General features: G+C 48.8%; 1 protein-coding gene across 11 annotated transcripts in view; it reads left to right on the forward strand.

Moving 5' to 3' along the window:
• plcb4b (phospholipase C, beta 4b) overlaps window positions 1-20000 on the forward strand; it is a 133217-nt gene that overhangs the window by 77060 nt on the left and 36157 nt on the right. For all 11 annotated transcript variants that reach the window (XR_013794323.1, XM_079583440.1, XM_079583447.1 and 8 more), the window contains 10 exons: window positions 718-928; window positions 1100-1193; window positions 1449-1528; window positions 1608-1692; window positions 2041-2131; window positions 7534-7623; window positions 7708-7814; window positions 8035-8121; window positions 9538-9688; window positions 15925-16009. Coding sequence is in view for 10 of the 11 variants with exons in the window: in XM_079583440.1 (XP_079439566.1) it covers window positions 718-928; window positions 1100-1193; window positions 1449-1528; window positions 1608-1692; window positions 2041-2131; window positions 7534-7623; window positions 7708-7814; window positions 8035-8121; window positions 9538-9688; window positions 15925-16009 (1081 nt within the window). In the remaining variant the exon portion in view is untranslated. The remainder of the gene's footprint in view (window positions 1-717; window positions 929-1099; window positions 1194-1448; window positions 1529-1607; window positions 1693-2040; window positions 2132-7533; window positions 7624-7707; window positions 7815-8034; window positions 8122-9537; window positions 9689-15924; window positions 16010-20000) is intronic.

Below are 20000 nucleotides of genomic sequence, written 5' to 3' on the forward strand. Positions count from 1 at the left end.
CTGCTCTCTAGTGGCCGGTCAGCGTCGACACACACTCCCTTAAACACACCAGTGCTCAGTTTACACAGAATCTCTTCTGCTCTGTGTTTATTTGGTCAAAAATAAAGTAAAACAGAACTATTATTAGAATGTAAATCAGCTGTTCTCTATGTGATCAAAGCATCATTACTCCAGTCTTCAGAGTCACGTGATCCTTCAGAAATCAGAATAATATGATGATCTGATGCTCAAGACACATTTATGATTATTATCAGTAATGAAAATGTTTTCAGATAAAAAAAAAATTCAGGATTCTTTGATGAATAGAAAGTTCAAAAGAACAGCATTTATTTGAAATAGAATCTTTTGTAACATTATAAATGTATTTTACTGTACTAAGTGGATGTACTTTTATTAATAAGTGAGATATAATAATTGCATATTATACTGATTTCTGGAGGATCATGTGACACTGAAGACTGGAGTAATGATGATAAATTCAGCTTTGATCACAGGAATAAATTACACTTTACTGTATATTCACATAGAGAACTGATGATTTACATTATAATAATATTTCACTGTTTTAATGTATTTTTGATCAAATAATCACAGCTTTGATGAGCAGAAGAGACTCTCTCAGAAACCGTAATCACTCCAAGTGTGTGACGCGACGAGTCGTTAGTGTGGGTCATGTTCTCAGACGGGTTCTGGGTTTGCTGTGTGTGTGTGTTTCAGGCCGCATGTCGTCGGACGGGTTCTGCCGGTACCTGATGTCGGACGAGAACGCGCCGATGTTTCTGGACCGTCTGGATCTGTGTCAGGAGATGGACCAGCCGCTGGCGCATTACTTCATCAGCTCCTCACACAACACTTACCTCACCGGCCGGCAGTTCGGCGGCAAGTCTTCAGTCGAGATGTACCGGCAGGTGCTGCTGTCCGGATGCAGGTGTGTGAGTGTGTGTGTGTGTGTGTGTGTGTGTCCTGAGCGTGTCATCGTAAAGAAATAACTAAACGCTCTCTTGTCTTGTGTTTGAGGCCCGCTCTCAACAACACGCCAGAAATCACATGAGAATCTCTCAAGCGCATCTGTGTGTGTGTGTGTGTGTGTGTGTTCCAGGTGTGTGGAGCTGGACTGCTGGGATGGGAAAGGCGAGGATCAGGAGCCCATCATCACTCATGGCAAGGCCATGTGCACCGACATCCTGTTCAAGGTGAGCTTTCACTGAGTCTGATGACTGATCTGAATCCTCTGATCTTTTGCTTTGAGTTCATCAAGATCCAAATAAAATTCTATTTCCCAGGCGTCTTTATTTAATACATGAACCGCTTTTTTATTGAATTTCCAGTAATAATAACTAAATGATGATTGCAGTGACATGTTTTTGTTCAGCAGTACATGGTGACATAATGTGTGTGTGTGTTTGTGTGTGTGTGTGTGTGTGTTTGTGTGTGTGTTTGTGTAACAGGACGTAATTCAAGCCATAAAGGAAACGGCGTTCGCAACGTCTGATTATCCTGTTATTCTGTCCTTTGAGAACCACTGCAGGTAAAGAGCTTCTGGTGTGTGTGTGTGTGTGTGTGTGGATGAGCGGCGGCGCTCACAGCTGTGTGTGTGTTTGTTGCAGTAAACCGCAGCAGTATAAGATGTCCAGATACTGCGAGGAGATCTTTGGAGAGTTGTTACTCAAGCAGCCGCTGGAGGGATTCCCAGTACGTGAGCTCCTGTTCTCTCACACACACACACACACACACACACACACACACACACACACACACACACACACACACACACACACACACACACACACACCCTACACACACACACACACTGCCCCCCCCCCCCCTACACACACATACACACACACACACACACTCCCCCCCCCCCCCTACACACACACACACACACTCTCCCCCCCCATACACACACACACACACACACTCCTCCACACACACACTCTCACCCCCCCCCCCCCCCCCCCTACACACACACACACACACACACACACACTCCTCCACACACACACACTGCTGGCTGAGTGTGTTGATGTTGTGTTTCAGATTGAAGCGGGGCAGCAGCTGCCGTCGCCCAACGACCTCAAACGCAAGATCCTCATCAAGAACAAGCGCCTGAAGCCTGAGGTGGAGCAGAGTACGTCCTCAGCGCCAGTTTAACACTCACATCAAACAACACGCCGGCACATTCTTCACAGTTAAAGATGGAATTCTGATACTCTGTTCATGATGATAGCATGTTCTCAGAGCCGCTCGGTTCACAGTAACTGATGCGAGTTTAACACACGGGAATATAATGTGCACACGGTTCACTTCATGTGCATTCACATTTGCATGATTTCCATAATTTTTGTGGATAGAAGTTTAAAGAATTTCACCAATATTCCTCCAAAATAAAAACATTATTATCCTAACTTGCAGGGTTAAAGGGAGTGATGATGTCATTGTGATATTTGCATACTGAAGTGTGTTTTCTGTATTCATATCAGCCTCATGTCATCACAAGCCACTTTGACAAACTTTAGGCTAGTTTGAGATAAGCAAAGTCTGTGCAGATGTTAGAGATGGTTCGAGAGGTGTGTCGAGAGGTGTGTCGAGAGGTGTGTCGAGAGGTGTGTCGAGAGGTGTGTCGAGAGGTGTGTCGAGAGGTGTGTCGAGAGGTGTGTCGAGAGGTGTGTCGAGAGGTGTGTGTCGAGAGGTGTGTGTCGAGAGGTGTGTCGAGGGGTGTGTCGAGGGGTGTGTCGAGAGGTGTGTCGAGAGGTGTGTCGAGAGGTGTGTCGAGAGGTGTGTCGAGTGGTGTGTCGAGTGGTGTGTCGAGAGGTGTGTCGAGAGGTGTGTCGAGAGGTGTGTCGAGGGGTGTGTCGAGGGGTGTGTCGAGAGGTGTGTCGAGGGATGTGTCGAGAGGTGTGTCGAGAGGTGTGTCGAGAGGTGTGTCGAGAGGTGTGTCGAGAGGTGTGTCGAGAGGTGTGTCGAGGTGTGTCGAGGTGTGTCGAGAGATGTGTCGAGGTGTGTCGAGAGGTGTGTCGAGAGGTGTGTCGAGAGGTGTGTCGAGGTGTGTCGAGAGGTGTGTCGAGAGGTGTCGCGAGGTGTGTCGAGAGGTGTGTCGAGAGGTGTGTCGAGAGGTGTGTCGAGAGGTTTGTCGAGAGGTGTGTCGAGAGGTGTGTCGAGGGATGTGTGTCGAGGTGTGTCGAGGGATGTGTCGAGAGGTGTGTCGAGAGGTGTGTCGAGAGGTGTGTCGAGAGGTGTGTCGAGAGGTGTGTCGAGAGGTGTGTCGAGAGGTGTGTCGAGAGGTGTGTCGAGAGGTGTGTCGAGGGATGTGTGTCGAGGTGTGTCGAGGGATGTGTCGAGAGGTGTGTCGAGAGGTGTGTCGAGAGGTGTGTCGAGAGGTGTGTCGAGAGGTGTGTCGAGAGGTGTGTCGAGAGGTGTGTCGAGAGGTGTGTCGAGAGGTGTGTCGAGAGGTGTGTCGAGGGATGTGTGTCGAGAGGTGTGTCGAGAGGTGTGTCGAGGGATGTGTGTCGAGGTGTGTCGAGGGATGTGTCGAGAGGTGTGTCGAGAGGTGTGTCGAGAGGTGTGTCGAGAGGTGTGTCGAGAGGTGTGTCGAGAGGTGTGTCGAGAGGTGTGTGTCGAGAGGTGTCGAGGTGTGTCGAGGGATGTGTCGAGAGGTGTGTCGAGAGGTGTGTCGAGAGGTGTGTCGAGAGGTGTGTCGAGAGGTGTGTCGAGAGGTGTGTCGAGAGGTGTGTCGAGAGGTGTGTCGAGAGGTGTGTCGAGAGGTGTGTCGAGAGGTGTGTCGAGAGGTGTGTCGAGAGGTGTGTCGAGAGGTGTGTCGAGAGGTGTGTCGAGAGGTGTGTCGAGAGGTGTGTCGAGAGGTTTGTCGAGAGGTGTGTCGAGAGGTGTGTCGAGGGATGTGTGTCGAGGGATGTGTGTCGAGGGATGTGTCGAGAGGTGTGTCGAGAGGTGTGTCGAGAGGTGTGTCGAGAGGTGTGTCGAGAGGTGTGTCGAGAGGTGTGTCGAGAGGTGTGTCGAGAGGTGTGTCGAGGGATGTGTGTCGAGGTGTGTCGAGGGATGTGTCGAGAGGTGTGTCGAGAGGTGTGTCGAGAGGTGTGTCGAGAGGTGTGTCGAGAGGTGTGTCGAGAGGTGTGTCGAGAGGTGTGTCGAGAGGTGTGTCGAGAGGTGTGTCGAGAGGTGTGTCGAGAGGTGTGTCGAGGGATGTGTGTCGAGGGATGTGTCGAGAGGTGTGTCGAGAGGTGTGTCGAGAGGTGTGTCGAGAGGTGTGTCGAGAGGTGTGTCGAGAGGTGTGTCGAGAGGTGTGTCGAGAGGTGTGTGTCGAGAGGTGTCGAGGTGTGTCGAGGGATGTGTCGAGAGGTGTGTCGAGAGGTGTGTCGAGAGGTGTGTCGAGAGGTGTGTCGAGAGGTGTGTCGAGAGGTGTGTCGAGAGGTGTGTCGAGAGGTGTGTCGAGAGGTGTGTCGAGAGGTGTGTCGAGAGGTGTGTCGAGAGGTGTGTCGAGAGGTGTGTCGAGAGGTGTGTCGAGAGGTGTGTCGAGAGGTGTGTCGAGAGGTGTGTCGAGAGGTGTGTCGAGAGGTGTGTCGAGAGGTGTGTCGAGAGGTGTGTCGAGAGGTGTGTCGAGAGGTGTCGAGAGGTGTGTCGAGGGGTGTGTCGAGAGGTGTCGAGGGATGTGTCGAGAGGTGTCGAGAGGTGTCGAGAGGTGTCGAGAGGTGTGTCGAGAGGTGTGTCGAGAGGTGTGTCGAGAGGTGTGTGTCGAGAGGTGTGTCGAGAGGTGTGTGTCGAGAGGTGTGTGTCGAGAGGTGTGTGTCGAGAGGTGTGTCGAGAGGTGTCGAGGTGTGTCGAGGGATGTGTCGAGAGGTGTGTCGAGAGGTGTCGAGAGGTGTGTCGAGAGGTGTGTCGAGAGGTGTGTGTCGAGAGGTGTGTCGAGAGGTGTCGAGGTGTGTCGAGGGATGTGTCGAGAGGTGTGTCGAGAGGTGTCGAGAGGTGTGTCGAGAGGTGTGTCGAGAGGTGTGTCGAGAGGTGTCGAGAGGTGTGTCGAGAGGTGTGTCGAGAGGTGTGTGTCGAGAGGTGTCGAGGTGTGTCGAGGGATGTGTCGAAAGGTGTGTCGAGAGGTGTGTCGAGAGGTATGTCGAGAGGTGTCGAGAGGTGTGTCGAGAGGTGTGTCGAGAGGTGTGTCGAGAGGTGTGTCGAGAGGTGTCGAGGGATGTGTCGAGAGGTGTCGAGAGGTGTCGAGAGGTGTCGAGAGGTGTGTCGAGAGGTGTGTCGAGAGGTGTGTCGAGAGGTGTGTGTCGAGAGGTGTGTCGAGAGGTGTGTGTCGAGAGGTGTGTGTCGAGAGGTGTGTGTCGAGAGGTGTGTCGAGAGGTGTCGAGGTGTGTCGAGGGATGTGTCGAGAGGTGTGTCGAGAGGTGTCGAGAGGTGTGTCGAGAGGTGTGTCGAGAGGTGTGTGTCGAGAGGTGTGTCGAGAGGTGTCGAGGTGTGTCGAGGGATGTGTCGAGAGGTGTGTCGAGAGGTGTCGAGAGGTGTGTCGAGAGGTGTGTCGAGAGGTGTGTCGAGAGGTGTCGAGAGGTGTGTCGAGAGGTGTGTCGAGAGGTGTGTGTCGAGAGGTGTCGAGGTGTGTCGAGGGATGTGTCGAAAGGTGTGTCGAGAGGTGTGTCGAGAGGTATGTCGAGAGGTGTCGAGAGGTGTGTCGAGAGGTGTGTCGAGAGGTGTCGAGAGGTGTGTCGAGAGGTGTGTCGAGAGGTGTGTCGAGAGGTGTGTCGAGAGGTGTGTCGAGAGGTGTGTCGAGAGGTGTGTCGAGAGGTGAGTCGAGAGGTGTGTCGAGAGGTGTGTCGAGAGGTGTGTCGAGAGGTGTGTCGAGAGGTGTGTCGAGAGGTGTGTCGAGAGGTGTGTCGAGAGGTGTGTCGAGAGGTGTGTCGAGAGGTGTGTGTCGAGGGATGTGTCGAGAGGTGTGTCGAGAGGTGTCGAGAGGTGTGTCGAGGTGTGTCGAGGGATGTGTCGAGAGGTGTGTCGAGAGGTGAGTCGAGAGGTGTGTCGAGAGGTGTGTCGAGAGGTGTGTCGAGAGGTGTGTCGAGAGGTGTGTCGAGAGGTGTGTCGAGAGGTGTGTCGAGAGGTGTGTCGAGAGGTGTGTCGAGAGGTGTGTGTCGAGAGGTGTGTGTCGAGAGGTGTGTGTCGAGAGGTGTGTGTCGAGAGGTGTGTGTCGAGAGGTGTGTGTCGAGAGGTGTGTGTCGAGAGGTGTGTGTCGAGAGGTGTGTGTCGAGAGGTGTGTGTCGAGAGGTGTGTGTCGAGAGACGCATCAAGAGCACGATGGGAAACGACTTGCTGACGACACAGCTTAATACTCATTGGTTTAAACAACTGAGATGTATTATTCTCTTTTAAAATGTTTGATTTTAAAACTTTGATATGTTTTTATGTGTATAAATTATGTATGAATATTCTCTAACTATCTGACAGTGTGATCTCTATATGGGTTATGTGATAAATATCACATAACGGCTATTTTATAATAAAAAAAATTATAAACATATGTCTGTATTAAAGTAAAAATGACTGATAAACACGTATTTGGAATCGAATTAAATAACAAGTACTTTGAGTTTCTTGTTTATTATATTTATTTTCATATAAAAGCAACAGAACTTAAATTACATCCAGTTTATTAGCAACACTGTGCACGATATTCCCGCGATATTCGCCTGATCTCAGATTTTGCTCATCTCAAACAAGCCTACTGTCAGGAATGATCATGTGACTGTCAGGAATGATCATGTGACTGTCAGGAATGATCATGTGATTGTCAGGAATGATCATGTGACTGTCAGGAATGATCCTGTTACCATAGACATGTATAGAAAGGCTAGATGGCTCAAGGCGGAGTCAGCTGTGTCGTCACTTGGCGGCCATCTTTGGTCAGGAGACTGCGCTGCTGCTCCCTGCTGCTGTGGACGGAAGGTGAGTGACATACGCCAACTAAAATGCTCGTAACTTGCTGAATTCTTGACGGATTTACAAACGGTTTGGTTTATTACAAACCTTATTAACGTGGCTATGATTTGTGCTGATGCCGATGTTTAAATTGTAGCTTCAAGTTTTGAGAAACGCTTAACATTGCAGCGTAGCTGTGTGTTTCATGGCATCCCTGACGTTTATGACACACCAAGCCGTTTGAAAATCGGTTGAAAATTGAGCAAAATATAGTTATTTCAGCACTACATGCACAATAGACTTTAATGTTATAACTGGACGAGCGGTCCTGTCCTAAGATGGCCGCCGTGTGACGTTGTCGGGTCCCATTGGCTCTCAGCGCCGGTAAGCCATCTAGCCTTTCTATACATGTCTATGCCTGTTACTGTCAGGAATGATCATGTGACTGTCAGGAATGATCATGTGACTGTCAGGAATGATCATGTGACTGTCAGGAATGATCATGTGACTGTCAGGAATGATCATGTGACTGTCAGGAATGATCATGTGACAGTCAGGAATGATCATGTGACTATCAGGAATGATCATATGACTGATTATTGTATGTTACAGAGCAGCTAGAGTCGTTTAAGAAGCACATGGAGGCTGGAGAGATGAGCATACAAGCTGGAGAAGATGAGAATGATGAAGATCTGGACAGTGGTAAACACACTCACTCACACAAACTCACACTCTTACAGACACACACATTAATCATCATTGATTAATCTCTCTCTCTCTCTCTAGCGCTGGATGGTAAAGAGCTGAACTCCGACGTGAAGCCCATCATCTCTCAGACGCTGTCGGAGGATCACGGCGATCCCGAGGGACGGGACAACAGCATCAGGAAGAAGGTGAGCGGATCAGGACAAGTTCATTAGCGGATCCGGAGCGCTGTGATTTACAGCGTTTTCAACATCATTTTGAAAACATCGTAATTCACGCCGCTTGTACTTCAGAACGTGTATTTTGCGGTGTCTTTTCGTCTAAAACCCCGCAAAATGCAGCGTTTTGTTAATGGCGAATTATGACCCATTTGGTCTTCCATATTCTTACATAATCTCTGTGTTTCAGATCACAGATGACGACGTCACCGAGATCTCAGAAATCACTGACGTCACCGACGTGTCTGAAGCGTCCGACATCGACAACAAGAAGAAGGTGCGGCGCTGAACGCGCTAGTCTGAAACACACGGTAGTCTGAAACACACGGTAGTCTGAAACACACGGTAGTCTGAAAACCACGGTAGTCTGAAACACACGGTAGTCTGAAACACACGCTAGTCTGAAACACACGCTAGTCTGAAACACACGCTAGTCTGAAACACACGGTAGTCTGAATCACACGCTAGTCTGAAACACACGGTAGTCTGAAACACACGGTAGTCTGAAACACACGGTAGTCTGAAACACACGGTAGTCTGAAACACACGGTAGTCTGAAACACACGGTAGTCTGAAACACACGGTAGTCTGAAACACACGGTAGTCTGAAACACACGGTAGTCTGAAACACGCTAGTCTGAAACACGCTAGTCTGAAACACACGCTAGTCTGAATCACACGCTAGTCTGAAGCACACGCTAGTCTGAAACACACGCTAGTCTGAAACACGCTAGTCTGAAACACACGCTAGTCTGAAAAACACGCTAGTCTGAATCACACGCTAGTCTGAATCACACGCTAGTCTGAATCACACACTAGTCTGAAACACACGCGAGTCTGAAACACACGCTAGTCTGAAACACACGCGAGTCTGAAACACACGCGAGTCTGAAACACACGCTAGTCTGAAACACACGCTAGTCTGAAACACACGCTAGTCTGAAACACACGCTAGTCTGAAACACACGCGAGTCTGAAACACACGCGAGTCTGAAACACACGCGAGTCTGAAACACACGCTAGTCTGAAACACACGCTAGTCTGAAACACACGCTAGTCTGAATCACACACTATTCTGAAACACACGCGAGTCTGAAACACACGCTAGTCTGAAACACACGCTAGTCTGAAACACACGCTAGTCTGAAACACACGCTAGTCTGAAACACACGCTAGTCTGAAACACACGCGAGTCTGAAACACACGCGAGTCTGAAACACACGCGAGTCTGAAACACACGCTAGTCTGAAACACACGCTAGTCTGAAAGACTAGAAGAATATAGAAGAATAACTCGAGGAGCCTCTGATACACACATGCACTAGATCACATGTTCATTATATTTCACTAGATCTGTTCTTCAGTGTTTAATGTGTTTTTGAATACATTAATGTTTATATTACAACAACTAATTAGAGTAGAAACATCAGCATGTAATTACAGTTAGTATTATAACTCTATTATAAAAACCTTACATTACGGTAATATTACAGCGACTGGCGGGATTCCTGTAGAGATTACATCACGTTCTGATGTATAATCAGCATCAAATCAAAATTGTAATGGAATGTAATCTTATCATAATGAATGATGATGCCGGTCATAACTGCAGAGACGTGTGTGTGTGTGTGTGTGTGTGTGTGTGTGTGTGTGTGTGTGTGTGTGTGTGTGTGTGTGTGTGTGTGTGTACACAGGCTGTAGAAGCGGCTGAAGACGCGGATGCTGAACAACAGCTCATCGCCTCGTATAAATATGAAGGAGCGACGACTAACATCCACCCGTATCTGTCGGCCATGGTGAACTACGCCCAGCCCGTCAAGTTCCAGGGCTTCGAGGTCGCCGAGGGTCAGTACACACACACACACACACACCTGAAGTGGGTTTATTCTGAGATCACACACACTCACTCACACTGAAGGGGTTTATTTTGAGATAACGGCTGGATGTTCGTTATCTGCTTATTACACGGCTACTTCCGTACATCAGTAAATAATTAGACACTAAATATTGTCCTCAGTTGAAATATGTTTATGCTCTTTAAACACTAAGCTTCGCGGAGAGAGCGGTTTCAGCGGCAAGATCAAACTAGACGGACATTTAAGAGAGGGTATACACTCATTACACAGCATTTCAACACATTAATAATTGTGGAGATAAGAGATATTGATTTCAGATTAAACTGTTTTAAAATCCAACAGTGAACAAAACTATAGATACAAAATGTCCGCCGCTGCGTTTGCATGAAACAAGACAGCGAGTCCACGATACTGGATGGCATAATTAAATAACTGTACACAAAATATTGATTTGACTGAGTTTTAATATTTTATTAGCTCATCAAACGCAAAACCGGTTCCTAGCGAGCGTAATGCGTTCAGTGACCCGGATGAGCCTGTGTTTCTGTGTTCTGTTGTTATCTGGGAAGAAAATACCGCTGGATGGAGCGATCGACCAATCAGAATCAAGCATTCCCCAGAGCCGTGTAATAAACAGCTGTAATATTAATATAGTACATGTTATGTGGTTTGTTGTTCTCGTCATGTATTCAGTTAAACAGAAAATCATGTTTGGCAGCAATTACAACTTGTGCTTCTAATGATACAAATAAGAATAATATTGACAGTTTTGCATGTTGATCATATTAATCAAACTAATAAATATGAAACCTTTTAAACACCTAACCCTAAAACACTTCAGTAACTGTGTCATTGTTACGAAGCATAGGAGTCATTCAGATCCAAGTGCAGCTTGACTTTATTAAATAGAGTAGTCACCAGGCAAGGGTCACACATCAGCAAACACAGCAGAGAAGATCAGGCAAACCCGTGGTCAATAAACAGGCAGGATATCAGGGCAGGCAGCAAACAAACAGGAACCAGCAGAAGATCAGGAACAAGCAGAAGATCAGGAACAAGCGGAAGATCAGGAACAAGCGGAAGATCAGGAACAAGCGGAAGATCAGGAACAAGCGGAAGATCAGGAACAAGCGGAAGATCAGGAACAAGCGGAAGATCAGGAACAAGCGGAAGATCAGGAACAAGCGGAAGATCAGGAACAAGCGGAAGATCAGGAACCGAGAAGACCAGGAACAAGCGGAAGATCAGGAACAAGCGGAAGATCAGGAACAAGCGGAAGATCAGGAACAAGCGGAAGATCAGGAACCGAGAAGACCAGGAACAAGCGGAAGATCAGGAACAAGCGGAAGATCAGGAACAAGCGGAAGATCAGGAACAAGCAGAAGATCAGAAACAAGCAGAAGATCAGGAACAAGCAGAAGATCAGGAACAAGCAGAAGATCAGGAACAAACAGAAGATTAGGAACAGTGAAGATCAGGAACAGGGAAGATCAGGAACAGAGAAGATCAGGAACAGGGAAGATCAGGAACAGTGAAGATCAGGAACAGGGAAGATCAGGAACAGGGAAGATCAGGAAAAGGGAAGATCAGGAACAGGGAAGATCAGGAACAGGGAAGATCAGGAACAGAGAAGATCAGGAACAGGGAAGATCAGGAACAAACAGAAGATCAGAAACAAGCAGAAGATGAGGAACAAGCAGAAGATCAGAAACAAGCAGAAGATCAGGAACAAGCAGAAGATCAGGAACAAGCAGAAGATCAGGAACAAGCAGAAGATCAGGAACAGGCAGAAGATCAGGAACAGGGAAGATCAGGAACAGGGAAGGTCAGGAACAGGGAAGATCAGGAACAGAGAAGACCAGGAACAGGGAATGTCAGGAACAGGGAAGATCAGGAACAGGGAAGATCAGGAACAGGGAAGGTCAGGAACAGGTAAGGTCAGGAACAGGGAAGATCAGGAACAGAGAAGATCAGGAACAGGGAAGATCAGGAACAGGGAAGATCAGGAACAAACAGAAGATCAGAAACAAGCAGAAGATCAGGAACAAGCAGAAGATCAGGAACAGGGAAGATCAGGAACAGGGAAGATCAGGAACAGGGAAGATCAGGAACAGGGAAGATCAGGAACAGAGAAGATCAGGAACAGGGAAGATCAGGAACAGGGAAGATCAGGAACAGAGAAGATCAGGAACAAGCAGAAGATCAGGAACAAGCAGAAGATCAGGAACAGGCAGAAGATCAGGAACAGGGAAGATCAGGAACAGGGAAGGTCAGGAACAGGGAAGATCAGGAACAGAGAAGATCAGGAACAGGGAATGTCAGGAACAGGGAAGATCAGGAACAGGGAAGATCAGGAACAGGGAAGGTCAGGAACAGGGAAGATCAGGAACAGAGAAGATCAGGAACAGGGAAGATCAGGAACAGAGAAGATCAGGAACAGGGAAGATCAGGAACAGTGAAGATCAGGAACAGGGAAGATCAGGAACAGGGAAGATCAGGAAAAGGGAAGATCAGGAACAGGGAAGATCAGGAACAGGGAAGATCAGGAACAGAGAAGATCAGGAACAGGGAAGATCAGGAACAAACAGAAGATCAGAAACAAGCAGAAGATGAGGAACAAGCAGAAGATCAGAAACAAGCAGAAGATCAGGAACAAGCAGAAGATCAGGAACAAGCAGAAGATCAGGAACAAGCAGAAGATCAGGAACAGGCAGAAGATCAGGAACAGGGAAGATCAGGAACAGGGAAGGTCAGGAACAGGGAAGATCAGGAACAGAGAAGACCAGGAACAGGGAATGTCAGGAACAGGGAAGATCAGGAACAGGGAAGATCAGGAACAGGGAAGGTCAGGAACAGGTAAGGTCAGGAACAGGGAAGATCAGGAACAGAGAAGATCAGGAACAGGGAAGATCAGGAACAGGGAAGATCAGGAACAAACAGAAGATCAGAAACAAGCAGAAGATCAGGAACAAGCAGAAGATCAGGAACAGGGAAGATCAGGAACAGGGAAGATCAGGAACAGGGAAGATCAGGAACAGGGAAGATCAGGAACAGAGAAGATCAGGAACAGGGAAGATCAGGAACAGGGAAGATCAGGAACAGAGAAGATCAGGAACAAGCAGAAGATCAGGAACAAGCAGAAGATCAGAAACAAGCAGAAGATCAGGAACAAGCAGAAGATCAGGAACAAGCAGAAGATCAGAAACAAGCAGAAGATGAGGAACAAGCAGAAGATCAGAAACAAGCAGAAGATCAGGGAAGATCAGGAACAAACAGAAGATCAGAAACAAGCAGAAGATGAGGAACAAGCAGAAGATCAGAAACAAGCAGAAGATCAGGAACAAGCAGAAGATCAGGAACAAGCAGAAGATCAGGAACAGGCAGAAGATCAGGAACAGGGAAGATCAGGAACAGGGAAGGTCAGGAACAGGGAAGATCAGGAACAGAGAAGATCAGGAACAGGGAATGTCAGGAACAGGGAAGATCAGGAACAGGGAAGATCAGGAACAGGGAAGGTCAGGAACAGGTAAGGTCAGGAACAGGGAAGATCAGGAACAGAGAAGATCAGGAACAGGGAAGATCAGGAACAGGGAAGATCAGGAACAAACAGAAGATCAGAAACAAGCAGAAGATCAGGAACAAGCAGAAGATCAGGAACAGGGAAGATCAGGAACAGGGAAGATCAGGAACAGGGAAGATCAGGAACAGAGAAGATCAGGAACAGGGAAGATCAGGAACAGGGAAGATCAGGAACAGAGAAGATCAGGAACAGGGAAGATCAGGAACAAACAGAAGATCAGAAACAAGCAGAAGATGAGGAACAAGCAGAAGATCAGAAACAAGCAGAAGATCAGGAACAAGCAGAAGATCAGGAACAAGCAGAAGATCAGGAACAGGCAGAAGATCAGGAACAGGGAAGGTCAGGAACAGGGAAGATCAGGAACAGAGAAGATCAGGAACAGGGAAGATCAGGAACAGGGAAGATCAGGAACAGGGAAGATCAGGAACAGGGAAGATCAGGAACAGGGAAGATCAGGAACAGGGAAGATCAGGAACAGGGAAGGTCAGGAACAGGTAAGGTCAGGAACAGGGAAGATCAGGAACAGAGAAGATCAGGAACAGGGAAGATCAGGAACAGGGAAGATCAGGAACAAACAGAAGATCAGAAACAAGCAGAAGATCAGGAACAAGCAGAAGATCAGGAACAAACAGAAGATCAGGAACAAGCAGAAGATCAGGAACAAGCAGAAGATCAGGAACGGAGAAGATCAGGAACAGGGAAGATCAGGAACAGGGAAGATCAGGAACAGGGAAGATCAGGAACAGAGAAGATCAGGAACAGGGAAGATCAGGAACAAACAGAAGATCAGAAACAAGCAGAAGATGAGGAACAAGCAGAAGATCAGAAACAAGCAGAAGATCAGGAACAAGCAGAAGATCAGGAACAAGCAGAAGATCAGGAACAAGCAGAAGATCAGGAACAGGGAAGATCAGGAACAGGTAAGGTCAGGAACAGGGAAGATCAGGAACAGGGAAGATCAGGAACAGGGAAGGTCAGGAACAGGTAAGGTCAGGAACAGGGAAGATCAGGAACAGGGAAGATCAGGAACAGGGAAGATCAGGAACAAACAGAAGATCAGAAACAAGCAGAAGATCAGGAACAAGCAGAAGATCAGGAACAAACAGAAGATCAGGAACAAGCAGAAGATCAGGAACAAGCAGAAGATCAGGAACGGAGAAGATCAGGAACAGGGAAGATCAGGAACAGGGAAGATCAGGAACAGGGAAGATCAGGAACAGAGAAGATCAGGAACAGGGAAGATCAGGAACAGGGAAGATCAGGAACAGAGAAGGTCAGGAACAGGGAAGATCAGGAACAGAGAAGATCAGGAACAGGGAAGATCAGGAACAAACAGAAGATCAGAAACAAGCAGAAGATGAGGAACAAGCAGAAGATCAGAAACAAGCAGAAGATCAGGAACAAGCAGAAGATCAGGAACAAGCAGAAGATCAGGAACAAGCAGAAGATCAGGAACAGGGAAGATCAGGAACAGGTAAGGTCAGGAACAGGGAAGATCAGGAACAGGGAAGATCAGGAACAGGGAAGGTCAGGAACAGGTAAGGTCAGGAACAGGGAAGATCAGGAACAGGGAAGATCAGGAACAGGGAAGATCAGGAACAAACAGAAGATCAGAAACAAGCAGAAGATCAGGAACAAGCAGAAGATCAGGAACAAACAGAAGATCAGGAACAAGCAGAAGATCAGGAACAAGCAGAAGATCAGGAACGGAGAAGATCAGGAACAGGGAAGATCAGGAACAGGGAAGATCAGGAACAGGGAAGATCAGGAACAGAGAAGATCAGGAACAGGGAAGATCAGGAACAGGGAAGATCAGGAACAGAGAAGGTCAGGAACAGGGATGATCAGGAACAGGGAAGGTCAGGAACAGGGAATGTCAGGAACAGAGAATGTCAGGAACAGAGAAGATCCGGAACAGGGAAGGTCAGGAACAGAGAAGATCAGGAACAGGGAAGGTCAGGAACAGGGAAGATCAGGAACAGAGAAGATCAGGAACAGGGAAGGTCAGGAACAGGGAAGGTCAGGAACAGAGAAGATCAGGAACAGGGAAGGTCAGGAACAGGTAAGGTCAGGAACAGGGAAGATCAGGAACAGAGAAGATCAGGAACAGGGAAGATCAGGAACAGGGAAGATCAGGAACAGAGAAGGTCAGGAACAGGGAAGGTCAGGAACAGGGAAGATCAGGAACAGAGAAGATCAGGAACAGGGAAGATCAGGAACAGGGAAGATCAGGAACAGGGAAGGTCAGGAACAGGTAAGGTCAGGAACAGGGAAGGTCTCGACAGGTAAACGCATGGAAGTGTTTGCAGCAGCAAAACAAGAGTGGTGTGTGAGTGTGGCTTGAATGAGTGTTTGAACATGAGGTGCAGGTGTGTGTGTGGAATCAGTCCAGGGAGATGCATGATGGGAAATGGAGTCTGTAATCACCCAGGGAGTGTGTGGCTAATCCTCATAAACGCGTGTTTCTTCAGTTTGGACGATCCTGTTTCATTTACGTTTAAGATCTGAGGACAAAACTCAGATTAACATGCATAAGACAATTTATTGTGTGCGTGTAACTGTATGACACACGTATGTGTGACAGGAACTTGTGATATGTGTTCAGAATCATGTTTTAATGAATCCTGTGTGTTTGTTTCACTCAGAGAGAAACATCCATCACAACATGTCGTCCTTCAACGAGTCTGTGGGTCTGGGGTACCTAAAGACCAACGCCATCGAGTTCGTGAAGTATCCTTTAACACTGTGTGTGTGTGTGTGTGAGTGTGTGAGTGTGTGAGTGTGTGAGTGTGTGAGTGTGTGAGTGTGTGAGTGTGTGTGTGTGTGTGTGTGTGTGTGTGTGTGTGGGTTAGGCCTAGCTGACTGCTACCAACCACGTCCATCGGTGGCGGACACTAGCGGGAATTGCCCCGGCCGGCCTCCGACGAGAGGCTGCTACCCTCGCTCTTGCAAGGAAAGCCCAAAGATACAACTGGCATATCCTGCACAATACCACCACAACAGCACTGCCTCCTCATAGACTGAAGTCCCGCCATCCGTACAACAAGGCGGCACAAGATCTGCTCAGGTCCATCCCTGAGGACCTGTCTACAGAGGCATGGCTCGCGGCAGCTTGGAAGCAGGAGTGGGATTCAGCAGGGCCCTCACGAATCCACCGTTACATCTATGACCCTGGAGGCGGTCTTGAAGGAGAGGATCTGCCACGCCGGCAATGGACTCTGCTAAACCGCCTGCGGACTGGGGTTGGACGTTACAAAGCATCGATGAGGAAGTGGGGCCTGGAGGACAGAGCAGTGTGTGAGTGTGGGGAGCCAGAGCAGACCGCTGAGCACATAATCACCACCTGTCCACTGTATAAACCACCTTCGGAGGCCGGCCTCTTCGACGTGGGACCTGAGATGAGAACGTGGCTGAGTTCTACTGAGCTGGACATTTGATGATGACGACACACGAAAGAAGAAGAAGAAGGTGGTGGATAATGGACAACCCTTCAGAGATGAAGGTAAGCTACGAAATAAGCTGGGGGCTCCGTGCGGTGGTCCCCAGACGAATAAGTAGTCGTGGACCAACAGCGGAGGTCTATCAGGTATGGAGGGACTAGTTGAGTGGCATTACTAGATCCGCTGCAAAAACTCTATTTATGCCAATGATAATCCTCGACATGGTGAGTACAGTCCGCCATCAACTAAGACTGCTGCCTCCACTGCTCTATGGGTAGTCTTCCGTGAGCATCTCGTGTCCTCAAGACAAGGCCGCGTTGGGAACACGCGAGAGGCAGGCTCAACAGACCGAGACCTGGCAGCCCCCTGCAACTACACCATCTATCTGGTTGTCTAGAGTTCATCTCCTGCCACTGGATATTGGATAGTGGAGTGAAGCTGTGAAGATAGGGTCTGCGCCCCCCTCTCTTCACATTAATCCACTCTCTGCGTATGCTATCCCTTCACCGTACAAGCCCTTCGGCGACAGGGTAAATGTGACGGAGGCAGGTCTTGGATCAGACTGGCAGCCTCTAGCCTGAGCCCTGCACGGAGGCGGCACAGGCGTGATGGTCGTTGTGTGGATGGGTTGGAACAGCCTCCACTTTCGGCAGCTTCTTGTGTGACTGAGCAGCCCTATTTAGGGTCCGCACTGCTCACCCCCTGACGGGGGGAGGGTCTAGAAAAGGTGACCCAAACATTGCCTGTTCCCTACACTCCTGGGCGGCCCACCGCTGTCATCAAGGTTTCCCATTACGCGGTCGAAAATATAAATCTAAACGACTAATTTTGGCTACATGGAACGTACGCACACTTCTTGTGATGGAACTGACCAACCCCGCAGGCGCACTGCCCTGGTTGCGAACGAGCTTAACAAATACAACATCGACATCGCAGCTTTGAGTGAGACCCGGCTCTCAGGAGAGGACTCGCTAATAGAAGTCGGGCAAGGATACACCTTCTTTTGGAAGGGCCTTCCAGAAGATACCCGCCGTCTACATGGAGTAGGTTTTGCCATTAAAAGCAGATTGCTACAGAACATCCCAGAGTCTCCTGTGGGAATCAGTGAGCGGCTGATGACTTGGCGCATTCCCCTTGCGAAGGGTCACTATGCAACCTTGAAAAGCGCTTATGCACCAACCCTGGATGCTGAAGAAAGCATCAAAGACGCCTTTTACGAGTCTCTTGACACGGCTCTCCATAAAGCTCCTCACACTGATAAAGTTGTGCTTCTGGGAGACTTCAATGCCAGAGTAGGCACTAGCAACATGCTCTGGCCTGGGGTAATTGGGAAACATGGATTGGGCAACATGAACAGGAACGGCCTACGACTCCTCTCCCTCTGCTCTGAGCACAAACTGGTCATAACCAACACAACTTTCCAAATGAAAAATAAATACAAAGCATCATGGATGCACCCCAGATCAAAACACTGGCACCTACTGGACTACATTATAACCCGGCAACAAGATCTACATGAATTTTCAATCACCCGAGCAATGCGTGGGGCGGAGTGCTGGACAGATCATCGGCTTTCCTCCGCATGGGAGTGCATGGGCTAACCTTAACTCAGCTATACAACAAGCCACTTCCGACACAATTGGTTTTACTTCCAAACGTCACCAGGACTGGTTTGACGACAGCTCCCCCGAAATACTTAAACTATTGGAGGAGAAGCGTAAAGCCCTCTCTGCCCACCTCTCCAATCCACAATCTGCCTCTTTACGCTCACACTGGAGTAATATCCGTGCTGAGGTGCAACGACGGCTTCGCATAATGGAGAATGATTGGTGGCTTAGGAAAGCCCATGAAATCCAAGGTTATGCGGACACAAACAACTCTCAAGCTTTTTATGATGCAATTAAATCTCTATATGGACCCCAAAAACGCAGAATCACCCCTATCAGATCTACCGACGGCACAATTCTGCACAAGGATAAACAAGAAATTCTTGAGCGTTGGGCTGAACATTTTAACGCCCTCCTTAACCAAAAGAATCCGACTGACCCCACTGTCCTGCAGCGCCTCCCAAAGCTCCCACCTGTGCATGAGCTTGATGACCCTCCCAGTTTCTCAGAAGTCCTGGCAGCAGTACGAAGCCTCAAGGACAATAAGTCTGCTGGTCCTGATGGAATCCCTGCAGAGGCTCTAAAGAAAGGCGGGTATCAGAAGCCTTCTCTTCTGGCTCTCAACGAAGGCGGTCGCATTTTCTCTCCCTCTCCTCCCCCTTACCTTCCCTGCTTCGCTCCTCTCGTCTAGTCTTATGTCTTAACTTTGAGAGACTCTCTCCGCACTGCTCTCCAAACTAAAAATCATGGATTTGATCAACTGGTCTCTCAACGCAATTGACACCATCTTCTCGACGAGAAGCTTGGGTTCTGGGGAACCTGACTGCCCTGCCGGAACGTTCGCAGCTGGCTACACGATGGACGCGTGGGAGAGGTGGCGGGTTGTGTGTCTGGCGGCTCTTTCCGTGGAGGACATTGAAGATATCTAACTATTCGGAACCATGATAACAGGTCTTTTGCTGACTGGATTAGGCATTGCCCTGGTTTATCAAGAAATTAAGAAGACGGTGACAGCTGTCCAAAGTCCCATAATGCTGCCCGGAATGATTGAAGCAGTGGGCAGAGCGGTCAGCACTCAGGCGGGGACTATTAACCGCATTATGGATAACAACAGGGAGGTGACCCGAAATCTGGATAACATCATGGAGAAGCTCACGGCTTTGCAAAAGCTGATGGACCAGAATGGACTAAGAGAGTAGTCGTGCAAAGGAATGTGGCTACTCGCCCCAAGACCAAATAATCCCAATCTTATCTGCTTTCGGCCCCCCTCAACCAGCACTGGCCTCGGCCAAGGCCGCTGTTGGAACATCAACTCCCCCAGAAGAGCACTGCAGTGAGCCGCTCTTGCGTTCCTTCCCCCATTTCTCACAGACACTTGCTGATTGTTGACTCTGTTTGGGACCTAATCAAGGTTGTCTCCATGGCAACTTGCTGTGTTAACGCTATGACATCCTGCGGACTGAGGCACCGAGATTTGGATGCCAGGCGGAGCGAATCTCCAGGCCTACACATACACAAACTCTTACATATACAGATATGCAATCACCCCCCCACCCCGCATCCCTCGCCTTCGCCGCTTTGTACCCCCCAGCCTGGCGGGCGGGTCTGTGACCAGCGCCGAAAATGGCTGCAGGACCGGATGGCTGCTTGCCTGTGCTGGGTGACCTCCACCCC

This window comes from Phoxinus phoxinus, assembly GCF_949152265.1.
Source record: "Phoxinus phoxinus genome assembly, chromosome: 16".
NCBI lineage: Eukaryota > Metazoa > Chordata > Actinopteri > Cypriniformes > Leuciscidae > Phoxinus > Phoxinus phoxinus.